The 20,838-nt window shown below is 38.9% G+C and overlaps 1 protein-coding gene and 1 long non-coding RNA gene across 3 annotated transcripts in view; both read right to left on the bottom strand.

Moving 5' to 3' along the window:
* Nucleotides 1–8,715: 8,715 nt before the first annotated feature.
* On the bottom strand, nucleotides 8,716–10,873 carry LOC118764634. Its single transcript, XR_005000453.1, has 2 exons — nucleotides 9,536–10,873; nucleotides 8,716–9,148 (listed from the first exon to the last, which is right to left on the bottom strand). It is a non-coding gene; the product is annotated as an uncharacterized LOC118764634 (long non-coding RNA).
* Nucleotides 10,874–13,616: 2,743 nt separating this feature from the next.
* LOC115215140 (guanine nucleotide exchange C9orf72-like) overlaps nucleotides 13,617–20,838 on the bottom strand; it is a 55,014-nt gene continuing 47,792 nt past the window's right edge. For both annotated transcript variants that reach the window (XM_036505606.1, XM_029784313.2), the window contains one exon: nucleotides 13,617–13,876. In XM_036505606.1, coding sequence (XP_036361499.1) covers nucleotides 13,693–13,876 — 184 coding nt within the window. In that variant the 3' untranslated portion in view covers nucleotides 13,617–13,692. The remainder of the gene's footprint in view (nucleotides 13,877–20,838) is intronic.

The raw sequence follows: 20,838 nt of genomic DNA, 5'->3' as shown, positions 1-20,838 counted from the left end.
AAATATTAAAATATACACACACACGTGTATATATATATAAAGCTAATCCAAACAAGAAAGGACAAAAAAATACAACAACGCGAGGACGTGGAACAAATATAGTATTATTGGACGCTCAGGAAAGAAGAAAAGAAGGAGGGTTTAACGTTTCGAGCGGAGCTCTTCGTCGGAAACATAGGAGAAGGAAAGATCCAAAGAAGGGAAGAGAGAGGGGAAAAAATCGCCAACGGTACACACGTGGTCACATTGTAAAGCCTGTGAGTAGATTTTGTTGACGGAAACTGAAAGAAGCCCGTCATATGCTTGTCTGAGTGTGTGTGTGTATGTGTTTCTGTGTTTGTCTCCCACCACCGCTTGACAACCGGTGTTGATGTGTTTAAGTCCCTGTAACTCAGTGGATCGGCAAAAACCGATAGAATAAATACTAGGCTTAAGAAAAAGTTTAAGTTTTGGGGTTGATTCATTTTACCAAATATTGTTTAAGGCATTGCCCCAGCGTGGTCGCAACCTAATGACTCTAATATATGATCCGAACTGACCAATGCGAACGAGCCTCGATCACCATTATTTAGAAACTATTACTGATTCAATACTCAGAAGTCTTGTTTTTGTTCCCAACTTTGACTCTCCATAAATCCTAAATTTCATTTTAGAATTTATGGGAGCAAATGTCTTTGAAGACTCATGTTGTTGTAGTGTGGTCAAAATGAGGAGTATATAGACAGCCGACAACTGATGAAAGGTCCTTTCTCTGCGTTTACTTGTCCTGTTTTTACATATTTCATGTTGTTTGCACAGTTGGTGACGTCCTGTAACCGTATATATATATATATATCTATATATATACATGTATTATATATATCTATATATATACATGTATATATATATATATATATATATATATACATGTATATATATATATATATATATATATATATATTATATATATATATATATATATATATGTATGTATGTATGTATGTATGTATGTATGTATCAAATGAAATAAAATGAAAAACAGGACACAAAGGATGTCGCGGTACACATGTTTCGAGCTTTAAAATCGACATCCTGTTTTTCATTTTATTTAATTGATACATATTCCTCTCAACTATGCTACTAGCTAGCATATACAGGTGCTTACATTTATCAAGTATTCACCCTGAATTTATTATATATATATATATATATATATCACCGTGATCACCGTGACCGACCAGGCCATCAGATGTTGTTACACATCGCTGGTCACAATGCGCTTCGCATTGTTTTAGCCTTCAAATGACGCCACCCCGCTGGCTAAGCGAGCAGGCCAACAGAAGAAAGACTGAAAGAAAGTTGTGGCGAAAGAGTACAGCAGGGATCGCCACCCACCCCTGCGGAGCCTCGTGGAGCTTTTAGGTGTTTTCGCTCAATAAACACTCACAACCGCGATCCTACGACCACAAGTCTGCTGCCCTAACCACTGGGCCATTCGCGCCTCCACTATATATATATATATATATTATATATAATATATATATATATATATATATATATATTATATTTATGGAAGGATTGTCCTAATGTACTGTACGAACATTTTGATCAAAAAACACGGTAAGTAAATCATCTGTACTAGATTGCTCAGCAAGTATTTGCGTAATCCTCACCTTCGCCTAGGACAGGAAAGACCGCGTATATGCATATGTATATGAACCCGCGCAATATAACTTTGTGTATGTGTGTGTAAGCGTGTGTATGTGTGCGCGCGTGTTTTGTATTGAAAACACGATTCTTTTCTAGTTGTACATGTTTGAAGTTTCTTTCTCGTGTTAATGTACGTGTTTCCGTCGACGTTTCTTGACTTTCAGTGGCTCATTTTTAGGACGAAGTGTTACAGTACGTGTCACTACCAGTTTATAGTAAGCATACCCTCCTTTCCCTCTGTTGCTTTTGTATATATGTAACCACATTCCTTCGATGTCGATTTAGGACATACAAATTCCGCCATTTTAGAAAGAGCCTGACACAGACCAACGCATATTTTTTCTGTCACTCCCATACTCTTTTCTTCCGCTTCACTTTTTCCGTAAGGTCAAAGACACATTTACTTTCCTAATTCTCACCGAGCTTCAAACTCTTTTCACTTTCACATACATACATACATACATACATACATACATACGTACGTACGTACGTATGTATGTATATGTATATATATCTCTGCATATACATATATCTATGCATATACATATATATGTATGTATGTATGTATGTGTATATACGTGTTCCCTTCTCTGGATCTTTCCTTCTCCTATGTTTCCGATGAGAGCATCCAATAATACTATATTTGTTCCACGTCCTCGCGTTGTTGTGTTTTTTTGTGCTTTCTTGTTTGGATTAACTCATATATATATATATATATATAGTTAATCCAAACAAGAAAGCACAAAAAAACACATATGTATATATATATATTAACGAGATGTACTTGCATAGCAAGTGGCTTGATCTGAGATCGTGTGCAGAAACAAAAACAATTGCAGTGGGGAAGGTGTTTATAAGCCATTTAAAAAACACACAAAACCGTTAGATTCACTTCAACGTTTGAATTTAATTTGTGTCAAAATAGTTCCGTCGCCTTGAAACCGCGACCTGTTCGCTGAGAAAGTTGTCATAGTGATACCTTCTCAGAGGCCTACGCAAAGTTGCAGAAAGTGTATGGAGAGGAGTGCATGAGCCGCAAACAAGTGTACGAGAGGTTCAAACATATCCAAGATGGTCGAAAAAATGTCGATATTGACGAACGTTCTGGGAGACCTACAATGGCATAACTGAGAAAAACATGACAAATGTGAGGGGAAATCGTCGAATCACCATCCGTGAGTTATCAGAGGATGTGCAGAATAGTTACGGTTCAGTTCATTATCACTGAAGAGTTGGGTATGAGATGCGTGTCTGCCAAGTTTGTGCCAAAATTGCTTTCAGTTAGCCAAATGACACTCGGGTTTCAGTTGCACAAAATCTTGTGCCGAGAACGATGAAAACTCTTTGAAAACTTTGCGTAGGCCTCTGAGCAGATATCGCCAAGCTTTTGGCAAGATTTGGCGCAGATTCTCTGTTCAACTTCCTTTCTTGTGTAGCGTGTTTGTCAATGCGACGAACACGCTACACACTTTACTTTCAAGCATTGGTGTAAACAGCGAATATGAGCTACTGCGTTAGAACTTAGTACCCAAGCACAACAGAATTCAAGGTCAATCTGTGCCAAGCGGCTTGATTCTGCATGCTTTAGCTTCGTTACTATAGCAATAATTCGGATACTTATTGATCACATCACGTAGGTACAGGAGTGGTTGTGTGGTAAGTAGCTTGCTAACCAACCACATGGTTCCGGGTTCAGTCCCACTGCGTGGCATCTTGGGCAAGTGTCTTCTGCTATAGCCCCGGGCCGACCAATGCCTTGTGAGTGGATTTGGTAGACGGAAACTGAAAGAAGCCTGTCGTATATATGTATATATATATGTGTGTGTATGTGTTTGTGTGTTTGTCTCCCCAGCATTGCTTGACAACCGATGCTGGTGTGTTTACGTCACTTAGCGGTTCGGCAAAAGAGACCGATAGAATAAGTACTGGGCTTACAAAGAATAAGTCCCGGGGTCGGCTTGTTCGACTAAAGGCGGTGCTGCAGCATGGCCGCAGTCAAATGACTGAAACAAGTAAAAAGAGTATGCATGTAAAACAAATATCTATCAAAATTCTGACACGCTTCATTTTTCAAGGGAAATAACCCCAGCTATGAACTCAAGGGAGGTAACTCTTAAATTTTTTTTCTACGATGTTTAAATAATTTTATATATATTTGTCATAAATCACAAAATTGTATTTTAATACAATTTCAATCATGGAGATTTTGCGTAATTTTAAATTGTATAACCATAATTCTATCTTTATCAAATTAATTTGAAAACAACATTTAGAAATTTGATGTATATCTATTAGTAATTTATAATTGTTTATTTATTTGTAGAAGCTTTTTTATAAATATGTCGACTTTTTTTTTATGGAGACATATAATTCCAAGAAACCTCGATGACTTGCGAAATAGAATAACTAGTGTGATTCAGAATACAGCTGAATATTAGGACTTCATAATAGCATCAAGTTTTTGGGATCTTTTCGGTTTGAACGGCAGTTTTTAACATAATTTCTGGGTAACTAAAAAATTCTAAACTTCGTATACTGGGTAGAATGTGTTTATAAAACATCTTTTTCTCTTGGCTTTATTGAGAAAATTCTATAGTTTGTAAGATATTTGTTGTTTTTTTCTTCAATTTCTGCAATTTCAACCAATCAATGACGTCCATTCAGGTAAAAAAAAAACATTCTGTGCCGTCTGAATATGTCCCTCGCTTAAGAAATAGATTGGGTTTATTTACATGTGAAGAAAAAGAGATACCCTTCCCCACACCCCTAATCCTAAAACAGATTGAAATGCAATAGATCGATACTAGGGTCATAATTATGGGTGACAATTTCATATGACATCGCTAGAAAAAACTGCCGTTCAAACCGAAAAGATCCAGTTTTTTTTATACGTAATGACAGTGAACATGTTGAAAAATTAACATTCTCAAGAATAAATTTGTTTAATAAATGTAATAAATAAATTCTTTCCCTTATCTTTTTTACAAGTTAATTTTAAGATACATAGAACTAAAATTTAACAATTTTGATATAGCCCAGAAATTTTATGAAGGACATCTGTATACATATGCTCTACAAATCCTTTAACGGTAAAGATCTAGTGAGCATCTAAAACAATGTCGTTCTATTATTTCTAACTTTCGCATAAAGTCATAGATTATGGAAGAAGATACCAGGAGTGGCTGTGTGGTAAGTAGCTTGCTAACCAACCACATGGTTCCGGGTTCAGTCCCACTGCGTGGCATCTTGGGCAAGTGTCTTCTGCTATAGCCCCGGGCCGACCAATGCCTTGTGAGTGGATTTGGTAGACGGAAACTGAAAGAAGCCTGTCGTATATATGTATATCATCATCATCATCATCATCATCGTTTAGCGTCCGTTTTCCATGCTAGCATATATATATATATATATATATGTATATGTGTGTGTTTGTGTCTGTCCCCCTAGCATTGTTTGACAACCGATGCTGGTGTTTTTACGTCCCCGTCACTTAGCGGTTCGGCAAAAAAAAACCGATAGAATAAGCACTGGGTTTACAAAGAATAAGTCCCGGGGTCGATTTGCTCGACTAAAGGCATGCTCCAGCATGGCCGCAGTCAAATGACTGAAACAAGTAAAAGAGTATACCTGACTAGAATTTACTTAGTATTTACAAAAATCTAAACGAAACGCTATTTGAACAAGGAAAAGGAAGGGACATAACTTTTGCAATATTTCCATGAAAATTATTTATTTACAAAAATAAAAGGTAAGAATTAAAAGAAAAAAAATAATAAATATGCACAATCTCTTAATTACTAATATTGTTAGGGAAAACTAGTGTTGTTTTTCATATTTTTGTGACACTCCAAAATACAACAGAATTGTAGGTGAGTGCGAGGCAGAAACAGCCAGGCGTCTTCTCGAGACTAATTAGACATTTCAGAGAGATAGGACACCAACGAAGTCATAACTATTTATCAACAGCCCAATATTCCAGAACGTCTGAAAAGTTGAGGGTTAAAAGATGTAATTTACCAACTTATTTCATTCAGTTACAGGTATTTTAAATCCCACTTCTAACGCAGCATTAAAATCATGTCATAAAGTAAGGCATGGGTCGCCATTGCTAGCCCCACGGACAAGTTGTGAGTCCATCTATCAGGCCTCTTCCCATCATCTCCAGACAATCCCATTGGCTAGAGAGAATATTTTATGATTAGTTTACCTAGTTGTGCAAACAAAGGAAATCCACATTCAGTCAACAATACACATATTGGAGAGTACGGGATTCAAGCCTCCTCAAAGACATACAGCACCTTGAAAGAGTCCAGAAGCTGGCTACCCACATGGTTCTTGGTGTTAAGCATTTGTCTTATGAAGAAAGGCTGAAGACGCTCGACCTTTATTCTCTAGAAAAACGATGACGCTGTGGTGATCTCATTCTTGCTCACATCATAAGCGGAAAGTGTAACCTCTCGAAAGAGCTGTTCTTCACTCCTGCTCCAGAGCGTCGGCTGCAGGGTCACTCCGAAAAGCTCTATCTGCAACGATTTCATCTCATTTGAAGGAGAGGGGCTTTCTCTGTCCGGGTTGCGGATCCGTGGAATAAGCTGCTGGACGAAATTGTGAAGATGCCGACGACCGTTCGATTCAAAGTCTCCCTTGACCACAAGTGGCCTGAACTCTTTACATGAACACCACCCTGTACATAACTCCATGTCCCCCTACATGGCCTTGCTTTTTGAGCCAAATAATTAACTAACTAACTAACACTCCATGAAGCCAGCAGGAACTGAAGGGCAAACCACAATGACAACCGAATTCCCCATACAGATTAGCATCAACTGTGAGGATGGTGGTTGACAGAAAAGATCTTTCAACTATAGGCACAAGGCCTGAAATTTTTGCAAGGCTGGGTTGCTGGACAAGTCGATTATAGCAACCCCACTGTTCAACTGGCACTTATTTTATCGACCCCAAAATGATGAAAGACAAAGTCAACCTCAGTGGAATTTGAACTCAGAACACAAAACCAGAAGAAAATGTTACTAAGCATTTTGTTTGGTGTGCTAGCAATTCAACCAGCTCATTGTCTTTAATGTACACAATATATTAAAAGAGGAATCAATCCTCTCAACCGGTGACTTGACTAGCTCAGCCTGCAAGAAATAGCAACCATATCTCCTCAAATTGCACCCTGCTGTTTTTAAAAAGGGAAGAAAACATTTAAGGTCTAAATTTAAGTTTTGGAACACTTTAGAGAATTGCTTTATCAGGACTAGTACAGTTCTCCTAGTGAATTTTTTAAAATCTTTTCTATCACCTGTAATGTGTGATCAACTTTTGGAACAAAAAAAAAAATTAGCAGGGGCTAAATCCAGGGAGTATGGTTGCTTGGGGGATAAGTGTCACCTCATGATTTGTCAAATCTCCAGATAAGGAACAAGGCATGAGCAGGTTTGTTCTCATGCCGCAGTATCCATTTTGTTTGTTCATGTTTTGTTTGTGTCTATGTTTAAGTAAAGTTAACAGTTTCTGTGTGTATTTGCTTTGGTTTCAACAAACAGTCACAGTTCAAATCACTTACCACAGAAGTATAAGTCTGAAATAGAGAAAAAAAAACTGCAGAGGAAAGGACCGGAGGAATATAGAATTAAAAAAGAAGCTCAAGAAAATGAAAAGGTCAAAGAAATTAGATTGTAAAAATGGAGAAAGATAAAAAAAAAAAAGATCATGAGAAAATTAAAAAAGATAGAAAAATAAGATTCAAAAACAAAAATTTTCAGAAGTGTGAACAAATGCAATGGCAAGTACTGCATTTAATTATGATTCTTAATCATGATTATACATCTGAATAACTGTATCTGTGAACTGTACATGCAAAGCATGTTGGCAAATGTGTGGTTAGAAAATGAGTAAGTAATCATCAGGCATGTATTTCTCAATGAAAAAGTCCATGTTCTGTAATTCAGCTAGACTTCTTTAGGCCCCATTTCAGAGTCAAAAACATTTTCTTAATAGCATTTGAGTATTCAATTGTGCTTTTCAGATAAAAGTCATTTGGAGCAAAATTTATCATGGAATGTGGGTTTTAATACTGACTTTTAAAATACAAGGACAAGTTTATCACAGAATGGTTTTGCTTCAGCCTTTACAGAATAAAGACCCACAGTTTTCACACATTATATTTTTACATGATATTCAAAAAGAAACACAATGTTGCAACAAAAACTTTTCAAGCACTAGAATTAGAACTCATAAGAAATACTCCATAAAAACAATTCTTATTTCATGAAATTTGCAGTATTCTTTAGAATGTACTTCAACTTTGGATTTTCAGGTTTATTGATTTGATGTTCCTGAGTTTAGTAAAGTGGCAATTATTATGGTCAGAGAATCTCATAGAAAATGAAACATTGTTTTGAAGGATTGTGACAAGTAACATCAAATTCATAAATGAAACTCATCATTCATATGTTTTACAATATCCCAGTATGTTACTGATATGTGTGCAAAATACTTATTTCTTTACTACCCACAAGGGGCTAAACACAGAGGGGACAAACAAGGACAGACAAACGGATTAAGCCGATTACATCGACCCCAGTACATAACTGGTACTTATTTAATCGACCCCGAAAGGATGAAAAGCAAAGTCAACCTCGGCGGAATTTGAACTCAGAATGTAACGGCAGACAAAATACGGCTACGCATTTCGCCCGGCATGCTAACGTTTCTGTCAGCTCGCTGCCTTGTATGCAAAATACCATCTATGAATTCAATGGAATCAAAGAAATTGGGCTACATGCATGGAAACAAAAAACACATTTAGAATCCCATATACATTGACAAGATGGCATTAATAATGATACCACCAGAGCTAGAACAGTTTTGTATTCTCTCACCCGCTTTTATAGGAAATCCACGATATATGTACGAGAGAACACAGGATGTCGTGACTTATGTTTGTAATTATGACTGAGGAATTTTTCCACACTTTTACTTGCAATACTAATGGAATGAAATCTAGAACTATTTCCAGGGCAACTATACACTGACAGACATGAGTTAATTAGTTAATTGATAAAGCTTTTCATATGAAAATTTCCACATTGATAGACGTTACAATTCACACCTATTTCAACCAGTGTGTGGTCATATATGTCCAAGTGAATGGGAAAATAAATAAACAAAATAAGGGACATATATTTTAATTTGGTTTTCGCACAGAATTCACTATAACTAGATTGGTTCTATGATATCAGCAGAATCTCCAAATGTCACCAAAGGACATTAAGAAATTGTCAAATCAAACATTGATCATATGACTGATATGTATGACAAAAGACTGACAATTTAATAGAATCAAAGAGATTGTGTCAAATGAAAATGCATCAAAAAAGAACAACCTCACCTCTCCCTGCATCAAGGACAATAAGTTTACAAAATCCTTTAGCATTCAAATTATTCTGTCAAACTACTTGTTTCAGTCATTTGACTGCGGCCATGCTGGAGCACCGCCTTTAGTCGAGCAAATCGACCCCAGGACTTATTCTTTGTAAGCCCAGTACATATTCTATCGGTCTCTTTTGCCGAACCGCTAAGTGACAGGGACGTAAACACACCAGCATCGGTTGTCAAGCAATACTAGGGGGACAAACACAGACACACAAACATATACACACACTTATATATATATATACATATATACGACAGGCTTCTTTCAGTTTCCGTCAACCAAATCCACTCACAAGGCATTGGTCGGCCCGGGGCTATAGCAGAAGACACTTGCCCAAGATGCCACGCAGTGGGACTGAACCCGGAACCATGTGGTTGGTTAGCAAGCTACTTACCACACAGCCACTCCTGCGCCTATTTATTCACATTGTTTTGAGATTTTGATGAGCAAACTGTTGTTTAGAATGATATTGTGGGGTTGGTGTGAGAGGCCAGATCTGGTCAGTTTGAGCATAAAGCATGAAGAATATTTTAGCTAAATATGATTGGTTTAAATGCTAGAGGATTAAAGAAACAAACAGGTGACGATAAATACCCATCATACAAAAGATGGGCATCACAAGGTTGAGATTTTGAAACAAAAATTGGCAATCAATAGAAAGTGCCTTATTGCCATTTTTTTAAAAAATCAAAACAATTTAATGCCTACATGCTATGTTGAATATTGTAACTGCCATAAAGTCTATCAGGTACAACTCATTTTTGCCAACTGAGCAGACAGGAGCAACATGAAATAAAGTGTTTGCTAAGGAAACGACATGCTGCCAGGAATCAAACTCATTACTTTACGATCATGAGCTGCGATGTTCACTATTCTGAAACAAAATATTTCAGGTTTAAGATACAAAACTTCAGTTGTAGTCGAGTATGAACAGCAGTGAGGCATTTTGGAAAATACTTAGATTCCCTATTCATGATTGATACCGTCCAGTGGCTGTATAGAAACTACTGCTCACCAATCCTTAGCCTTGAAGACAGAGAAGCAATATGGAACTACAGATTTCACACAGAAGCAGTTTTAAGTAAAAGCTTTTACTGCTTCTGTATGAAATCTGTAGTTCCATATTGCTTCTCTATCTTCGAACCATTGATGGTAATATTTGCACTTCTTATGAAAAAAGCATATTTTACATTTAGAATTGCTATAGGCTGATGGTCAATCTTTGGTTGAAATGTTGATGGTTTCTGGGTTTTGCACAAGGAAGTATGTGAACACTGTTTGCAACTCTACTCTAAAAGATCTAGAGTAAATCAATATGGCTAAAGTACAGAATCAATTTTGTACAGATATCAGATACAGTTGTAATGTCCTTACAGGAAAACAGAATAAAGTGATGAAATCTACAATGCAGTATTAATACCTATAAATTTTTTTTTTTCTATGAAGGGTATGCCTGTCAGGATGTTAGTGAGAATGGACCAAAATTGATACCAGTTTAAAAATCATTCTGCAATGCTTACATTCAAGAGGGGATTTCCTTTGTTTTTCAAACAGGATTTTTCTCCTAATGCTCCTGCAGGAACTGACAAAACATTTCTCATCAAGCTGTTGCTTTCCAAATTACAACCAGTGCCATTTCAAGGCATAGACACACTGGGCAGTTACCCAGTTGCTCCACGGGTCTAAAACCCCCAATTCTGATCCATGTAATTTGTGGCTTGCTGTCAGTAAACATGTATACAGCATGGATATATATATATATATATATATAGCTTGGTAAGTATACATATATACACTAACACTCTCTCCCTCTCACACACACACACACAAAGCAATATACTTATACTATTTTGTATGCATGTATACATGTGCATATATATTGATTTGTGTATCTTCAGAGGACCCAATGCACTAACTTGCCTCCACCCCCACTGTGGTGGGGGCTATAATGAAGTTAAGACAGCCCCAAGTATGACAGAAACAACAAATAGCTTTGATTGTTGCTTCTTTCAGATATTACTGCTATACGACTTGTGAAGAGAAAAACAGCCTATTCTTCTTTCAAATTGCCCGTGAATTAAGTCGACAATCATACAGCAGTTTGTAATATTAGTAGAAAAAAATATCTGGAACAGGGTAAGTACTAAAGCGTTGTCATTTTGTTGTTTGGGATAAGTGTAAGATAAGCAGCAAGAAAGCTTTGGAAGCTCTAAATCAATGCTTGCATTAATTGGCGGAGTTCTACTATGCCACCAGGCTACCTTCACCAGAATTCACTCATAATTCCAAGAGGTACTAAAGCAGACAAGCCTGAATTCATCGATTTTTGGAGACAAATGACAACAATGAGCATCATAATTGATCACCCTTTTCATTCTGAAGAATTTGCTCAAAAACATTTTCATCAGTTGGAATGCTTAAACCAAGAGTAATCTCAAATTTCCAGGATCACCAACAAAACTACAAGTACTTATGTTAAATGTAGGAGTTATGATCATGCTAGTCAAAACCTTAACCAGCCTTAACCCTTTCGTTACCAACCCAGCTGAAACCAGCTCTGGCTCTGTAGTACAAATGTCTTGTTTTCATAAGTTTTGAATTAAAATCTTCCACCAAATCTTAGTCACAATTTATGTTCCTAACACTAGCTTAATGATAACTAAGTTATTTTACTAAATTCTTTGTTATATTTAAAATAATTGAAAGAAACACAGAGCATCTCAAAATAAATATAGTAACAAAAGGATTAACTGTATAATGCCTTAACGCCCAAAATATCACAAACAACAGGAAAGATAACGAGCTATTAGATCCCATTTCAGGAGATACACATAGATTCAGGTCTCTATCAAACAAAGGTTATCAACAGTTCTGTTGAATTCTTAAATTTCTTTGGAACTTCTTGGGCTTTCACCACACCAACTTCTGTTATATGGAGAAGTTACCATCATAATATTTAAAACCTTAACCCTTTAGCATTCAAACCGGCCATATCCGGCCTAAATATTTTACCTCTTTTTTGTTCAGAACCAGTCAGATCCAGCCTCTTACCCTATCCTACAATATTATTCCCAAAGTAAAGAGTCACATCGCAGAAATCTCACAGCTATGAGAGATGATTAATTCAATGCAATGTGAATAAACAAGCATCACATTTGGTAGAATAATCTGAATACTAAAGGGTTAATCAGCCTTGGCTGTATAATGACACTTGACTAGCGGCTAAAACTGTCTTCTATTATTCAGGATGATATTCTGACTCGTTGTTGCATTGAAAAGACACTATTATATCCAGTATACTCAGGATATCATTTGACTCAAAAATACTTTGCATATACAAAAGTTTACAGTTTCCAGTATAATACATACATACATACATACATACATATACATATATATATATATATATATATGTTTGTATATATATATATATATGCACATATCAGCTTTGCTATGTCCATAAATAATTTACAGGGTCAATAGGGATATCATTGCTTCCCTCATAAACATCTTTATGTTGTGTATACAAGAGTTGGGTGCTCATGCTATCATTCTGTTTACGCTCCTTGTTCTGGATTTATGCTAACAAGTAAGTAAAGGGCCAAATAAAAAAAATTCAGAGACAAGATGCCACTTTCAATAGGAAAGCCTTCAAATGATATGTAAACATGTATACAGCATGGATATATATATATATATATATATATATATATATATATATATATATATAGGTTGGTAAGTATACATATATACACTAACACTCTCTCCCTCTCTCTAACACACACACACACACACAAAGCAATATACTTATACTATTTTGTATGCATGTATACATGTGCATATATATTGATTTGTGTATCTTCAGAGATGAGATGGAGCCAAAAAAATCGGAAGACTTCAAATGAACATGGCTAAGCCATATATAGGTTTCTGCATGAGTAACCCCAGTTAACCCTGCGAATATATACATATATATACATATATATATTGGTTGTTGCATGTATATATATATATATATATATAAGAAAAAAGCAACAAGAATGGATCAATATTTCGGTACAATTGTTTCGTACGAAGACAGCTTTATTAAGGCTACAAATATTGCAGTAAATATAAGTGACCCGTACTCATCAGCCGAAAAAACATCTGAGTTCTCCAAACATCAAGTATAGCAGTAATATCTGGAGAACTCAGATGTTTTTTCGGCTGATGAGTACGGGTCACTTATATTTACTGCAATATTTGTAGCCTTAATAAAGCTGTCTTCGTACGAAACAATTGTACCGAAATATTGATTCATTCTTGTTGCTTTTTTTCTTATTTATAATCACCCCGCATTATCTTATGGTTAACACCATATAGATTTCTGGTGCATCTAAGTTAAGTACCGCATTCATGTGAATTCAACAGAACTCACTTGAATCTTAATTGCTTTTACTGTATATATATATATATATATATATATATATTTTGCTTGGAGATTGTATTATATACATTTGCATATACATATTTATTGCTTTGCATGTGTGTGTGTGTTAAAGTAAATAAATAACATGCAAATTTTAATCAAAGAATGGTCCAAAATGATCAGGTTGACGACGTCCATCTGATATGACAAGAGAGTATATTCCTGGCTTAAGTTTATCAGCAGCTGCCAGGACTATTCTCAAATCAGCTTCTAAAGTCAAACCAAGATCCTGACGTAGTTTATGAATACCATCATTTAATGGGTGACTTCCACGATTCCTGTTAAAAAAAAGACAAAGATTAATATTAATAATCGTTAATGATGTCTAGTATGATTATTATTTCCAAGTATAATTACAATTATATAATTTTAATCTTTCTAGAAAATTTTGATTAATAGGTGCAGGAGTGGCTGTGTGGTAAGTAGCTTGTCTACCAACCACATGGTTCCGGGTTCAGTCCCACTGCATTGCATCTTGGGCGAGTGTTTTCTGCTATAGCCTCGGGCCGACCAAAGCCTTGTGAGTGGATTTGGTAGACGGAAACTGAAAGAAGCCTGTCGTATATATGTATATATATATATATATGTATGTGTGTATGTTTGTGTGTGTTTTTGTCCCTCTAGCATCACTTGACAACCGATGCTGGTGTGTTTATGTCCCCGTCACTTAGCGGTTTGGCAAAAGAGACCGATAGAATAAGTACTGGGCTTACAAAAGAATAAGTCCCGGGGTCGAGTTGCTCAATTAAAAGGCGGTGCTCCAGCATGGCCGCAGTCAAATGACTGAAAAAAGTAAAAGAGTAAAAGAGTAAAGAGAGAATATACTTCTGAATTTTTCTTTTACTCTTTTACTTGTTTCAGTCATTTGACTGCGGCCACGCTGGAGCACCACCTTTAGTCGAACAAATCTACCCCAGGACTTATTTTTTGTAAGCCTAGTGCTTATTCTATCGGTCTCTTTTGGTGAACCGCTAAGTTACTGTGGGGATGAGCCGGAAGATGAGGGCCTTGATGTCAATGGTCAAGGGACTGACCGGAAGAGGAAGCAAGAGAAGGGAAGTTTGGGGTGGGGGACAAGACAGGGTCGTCCTTTTTTGACCAGCTGAGGCACTGCAAATGGATATGAGGGAATTCGCTCTCGGGTTGGTGAGATAGCAGCTGCTTATACTGGGAGACGGGGTAGGGAAGGATCACCGGAGTGACTACTAGAAGACAGGCGCAGACAAGAGAGGAAGATAGGTGAACTTCTTTCCATTTCTCATGCATAACAAGCGATTTTGGCAATTGTATACAGATGTCGTTGACCCTTTGATACATGATGGGAGCAAAGATAAGGATTGGTAGTGATGTCATCAGACCTTTCTATGGCGAAGGTGACGTAGTAGCCTGGATTCGAAAGGTCAAAGTTGCGGTCAGGATACAAAGCATCAAAGATGTAGCAAGCCACATGGCCCTGTACTTGGAGGGGAGTGCGCTGGCACTGTGCCTCCAAATGGATGAAGAACAGCTGAGCACGGCGAAGATCAAGCAGCGTTTGAGAGAGGCTTACACAGATGGAGAGTACATTGCTTTTGCTAAGCTGGGAACAATCAGATGGAGAGGGAAACAGGTCGACGACTACGCTGAAGATGTACAGAGGCTGGTTGTGTTGTCTGGTCTTACCGGTAAGGGACTTGAGAAAATAGCACAATTGGCTTTTGCGAACGGCTTTCCCAATGACATGTCAGTGCAACTACAACTGTTGCCAGGCGGCAACAAAATGGTGATGAGCGAGCTCATCGTTCAAGTTCATGTGTTGATATAAAACACCGAGTAGAAGGCAATGGTGATGGCAGCTGCAGAAACCTGCGAATCTGCACGACAGCCAATGAAGGACACAAAGAGGCCTGCTGTGGAACGACAGTGGCCATTCACAGGATGGTGCTTTAAGTGCCAAAGACTGCACATGGCAAGGAACTGCACAGAGCCCAGACCAGTTTGCTACTGGTGCAAACAGACAGAGCATATCGCCCAAAATTGTAGCCAGGGAAAAGGCCATGGGAGGTTGTTGCTTCTGAAACTTCCCCTGTGAACAAGTAAAGGCATTGGTGAAGTCACTGCCCATGGTCAGGGGAAACACATTCAAGGCCCTCATGAACAGAGGCTCCACAATGGCTCTCTTGACCCCGAGGGCGATAAAGAAATGGAAGGAGATGAGTAGCATTCATGCAGTTGACGGCAGCAAAATTGAATGCAAGGATAGCAGTGATGTGGATATAGCAGTGCAAGGCATAACGCTAAGGCTTTGGGCGATCATGATCGACCACATGGTAGACGTGATCAATATGGTAACAGGGATGGACGCAATTGACCACCTTGGAGGTGTCAGTGTTGGAGGAGATGTGGTTTCGTTTGGTGCCATGGAGGCATCGTGCACTGTGAGTCAGTAATGTGAGTGAGAGCAGAGCCCCGTGAGGAGCTGCACTGCCTACGCCATTGAAGGCAGGGATTTTTGGGTGGTGTTCAATGGTCAGCGATGAACAATAGAGTGGAACTGGAAAGAGGGACACATGACGCTGAAGAAAAAGGTGAGCTGCTACCAGCATACCCTGAAAGGGTACGCCAAGGGTGAGTTTGAAGAAGAGGTAGAGAAGTGGATTGAGGAAGGTATCCTTATCCTGTGGAAAGAGGAGATGGTGAGCAGAGTGCTACCTCTAATGGCAGTGGTTCAGCCAACACAGGGAAAAGTTAGACCAGTACTGAACTTTCGGGAGATGAACGCCCATGTATCGTACCACACAGGTGGCAAGGCGACTAACGTCTGCAATAAGATACTGCGCATATAGAGACAGTCAACTAAGGCGGCAATGTTTATCGACTTGATGCCGGCATATTTGCAGATCCGTGCGAGCGACAAACTGTGGCAGAACCAATTGGTACGATACAAAGGCCAGACAAATTGTCTGACAAGGCTGGGTTCTGGGCTGAATTCTGCACTGAAAATCATGGTGACAGTGCTCAAATCCATCCTGGGAAAGGTGGATAGGATAAGAAGGGCCACCAGTTCCTACATAGACGACATCCTAGTGGACGAAATCGTAGTGCCTGCCACAGAGGTTGTGAGACATTTGAAGAAATTTGGGTTGATTGCAAAGCCACCAGAGCCAATGGCTGGAAAAGCTGCACTGGTGCTTAAGCTTCAGAGAGACAGAACAGGTGAGTTGGTGTTTCATAGGGGGAATGAGATTCCAGAGCTGGGTACCAATGTCAGCAGGAGAGAACTGTTCTCAATGTGCGGGAAGTTAGTAGGTCACTACCCAATCATAGGGTGGCTGCGTATGGCATGCAGTTACACCAAGAGATGGGCAGAAGGGGAGAACTGGAGAGACAAGGTGAAAGAAGGGACAGTGGTCATGATGCAGGAAATCCTGGAGAGGACGAGAGCAGAAGACCCAGTCAGAGGGAACTGGCATGTGCCCAGATCGGATAGCGGGACCATTTGGTGTGATGTTAGCAGCATTGCGATAGGAGTCATGTTGGAAATCAGAGGTACAGAAGTGAGGGATACCACCTGGCTTCGAAAAGCAGATGACTACAACCACACCAATGTCGTTGAGTTGGACATTGACCCTGAAATGGGGGCTGTGCTCCATCAAAATCAGGACGGAATCAGCTACTGTGCTTGGCTGGGTAGGATTGGTGATCACTGACAAGAAGAGTGTGCGAACCAAAGGGGCTGTGGAATTGCTAGTGAAGCACCACTTAGGGATTCTAGGGGAGTTGATTGGTAAGTTCAGCCTGAAGCTGAATGTGGTCTTTGTGCCTTCAGAGAGAAACAAGGCAGATGCTCTAACCAGAGTAAAAAAGGCCTGGTTAGGGGAATCGAAGCAAGGGGTAGCCACAGTGTGTCAGTTAAATGACTCCGAGGTAAGGAGACTGCATGCCATGCATCATATGGGCGTGGAGATTGACACTGACGTTACCAGATGGAGTATCCAGAAGGTGGTCAAGAACTGCGACAGGTGTCAATCCATCAACCCTGCTCCAGGTGCACATGGGCAGGGAAACGTTTCAGTAGAGCACAACTGGAGACGATTAGAAGTAGATGTAACACACTACCAGCAGGGGACATATCTCTCGATGGTCGATTGTGGGCTGGGCCAGATGGCCATTTGGAGGGAATTGAGGAGAGGCACTGCAAACGAGATGGTACGTATTCTAAATGAAGTATTCTCAGAGCAGGGCTCTGTGGCCGAATTGCTGAACAGCAGCAGAGCATTTCGTTCGGAGGCGCCGAAGAAGATGCTTGACAGGTGGAAAGTGCACCACTTTTTCAGAGCAGCATGCAGGCCGAGTGGAAATAGGATCATGGAGAGGCCATGGCAGAGCGGGGACAGAGTGTACCAGCAGAGTGCTGGTACAACATGTTGCCCCCAACCAGGACAGGCCAAAGAGGCCGCGCCACATAAAGCGATATTCAAATATGAATGGCAGCATCTGAGTAAACCATCGAGATACTCTGTAGAAGAGAGAGAGCCCGACTTCTAGGAGGTGGGAGATGAAGTTTGGGTCAAGCCACCAAAGGCACGCTGGACAACTCAGTGGAACAGAAGAATAGTGAATTCTAAAAACAACATCTTTCTGGATGGAATGCCATGTCATATCTTGGATGTTCATAGGATTGTCGCTTCGTCGGAGGATGATTGTAGAGAAGAGGATGAGAATGTGGTTCCCAGTTTAAAAAGATCACAAAGTGCAAGGCGCCCACCCAAATGGGTTGCAGATTACAACATGGAGTGAAGTGAGGAGGTGATCTTTGAGATCAGGGGTGTGTGTGGGAATGAGCTGGAAGAGGGCCATGATCTAAGTAGAGACTTCAAACTTGAAATCTTCAAAGCCACAGTCGAACCAATTCTACTATATGGCTTAGAAACCTGGACGTTATCAAAGAAGCTTGAGAGGCAGTTGGATGAAACCTACACTCACCTCCTTATGAGAACTCAAAATCTCTCGTGGAAGCGCCATCCAACCAAAATGCAAATATATGGGAAACTACCACCTGTGTCATCTCTTATGAAAGGTAGGAGAGTCCAGTTTGATGGACATTGTTGTAGAGCTGAAAAAGAAGTAATTTCTACTCTTCTCCTCTGGAAGCCATCTACTCGCAATACCAGAAGGCGCACACTCTCCTACTCTGATGTAATCTCCAGGGATACAGGCATCCAGCAACAGGACCTCCGTAATGCCATAATGGACCATGAAGTCTGGCGTAGCATGGTAAATTCCATTGTCTCGTCCACGGTCGAACAATGATGATGATGTCAATGTCAAGGGACTGACCGAAAAAGGAAGCGTGAGAAGGGAAGTGCAGGGGGGGGGGACAGGACAGGGTCGTCCTTTTTTGGCCAGCCAAGGCATAGCAAAGTATAAGCAGCTGCTTATACTGGGTGACGGGGTAGGGCAGGATCGCCGGAGTGACTACTACTAGACAGGCGCAGACGAGAGAGGAAGGTAGGTGAACCACTTTTCATTTTCCACGCACGACAGTTACGAGGACGTACACACACCAGCATCGGTTGTCAAGTGATGTTGGGGGAGACAAACACAGACACACAAACATATACACACACAGTTTATGTCTACCAAATCCACTCACAAGGCCTTAATCGGCCCAAGGCTATAGTAGAAGAAACTCGCCCAAGCTGCCATACAGTGGGACTTGAACTCCGAACTATGTGGCTGGTAAGCAAGCTACTTACCACATAGCCACTCCTGCACCTATTAGTTTTCTTTTTTTTTTTAATTAAAATTTTTAAACAGATAAAACAAAGAAGTTTTGGATCTTTTCGGTTTGAACGGCAGTTTTTTCTAGCGATGTCATATGAAATTGTCACCCATAATTATGACCCTAGTATCGATCTATTGCATTTCAATCTGTTTTAGGGTTAGGGTTAGGTGGCGGGAAGGGTATCTTTTTTTCTTCAACAAATGTAAATAAACCCAATCTGTTTCTTAAACGAGGGACATATTCATACGGCACAGAATGTTTTTTTACCTCAATAGACATCAGTGATTGATTGAAATTGCAGAAATTGAAGAAAAAAACAACAAATAAACTATAGAATTTTCTCAATGAAGTCAAGAGAAAAAGATGTTTTATAAACACATTCTACCAGTGTTCGAAGTTTAAAATTTTTTAGTTACCTAGAAATTATGTTAAAAACTGCCGTTCAAACCGAAAAGATCCGAAGTTTTTTATAAGTCAGAGCAAATAAATTGTAACAGTGAAAAGAAATTAAAAGTGAAACAAAATTTATTAAAATAAAAATGTTTTGTTTGTAATATATTGCAAGTACAAGCGATATTGTAAGGGAGGTAAATCTTCGAGTACTAAGATCCTAAGGGCAGATAATTTGCTGACGAACCCTGTTTATGAGTGATTATGAGTAAATGCTTCAAAGCGTTTACACACACTCTCTCTCTCTCTTTCTTTCTCTCTCTCTCTTTCTTTCTCTCTCTCTTTCTTTCTCTCTCTCTCCTATAACACTTTCTTCACTCAACCTCTCTCTCTCCTATCAGCCACCAAAATGTAATATACGCGTAAGATCACATAAAGCTCCTGACCCATCTAAGAGGACAGTAACTTCGGATCTTTTCGGTTTGAACGGCAGTTTTTTCTAGCGGTGTCATATGAAATTGTCACCCATAATTATGACCCTAGTATCGATCTATTGCATTTCAGTCTGTTTTAGGGTTAGGAGTGGAGGGGAGGGTATCTTTTCTTCTTCACAAATGTAAATAAACCCAATCTATTTCTTAAACGAGGGACATATTCATACGGCACAGAATGTTTTTTTTACCTCAATGGACGTCAGTGATTGGCTGAAATTGAAGAAATTGAAGAAAAAACAACAACAAATATCTGACAAACTATAGAATTTTCTCAATAAAGTCAAGAGAAAAAGATATTTTATAAACACATTCTACCAGTATACGAAGTTTAACATTTTTTAGTTACTTAGAAATTATGTTAAAAACTGCCGTTCAAACCGGAAAGATCCGTAACTTCTAATAAAAATCTGATCGGTCTAACTTATGAAAGCTTGGCAAAGTAGGGCAATCTTTCGTCTCTAGTAGACCTTTCCGTCGATTTCCTTAAAAATTTTTTTTTTTTTACATATGGGCTTGCGGGAACTTTTGAAGTAATGAGAGCGAAAGAGACTAAGAGAAAGCGATTGTATGACGAGGGAAGTTCTTTTGA

The sequence above is a fragment of the Octopus sinensis genome, linkage group LG8, assembly GCF_006345805.1.
Source record: "Octopus sinensis linkage group LG8, ASM634580v1, whole genome shotgun sequence".
Lineage (NCBI taxonomy): Eukaryota > Metazoa > Mollusca > Cephalopoda > Octopoda > Octopodidae > Octopus > Octopus sinensis.
Note: the sequence above shows the minus strand (reverse complement) of the source record. Positions and strands in the feature narration are given on the sequence as shown.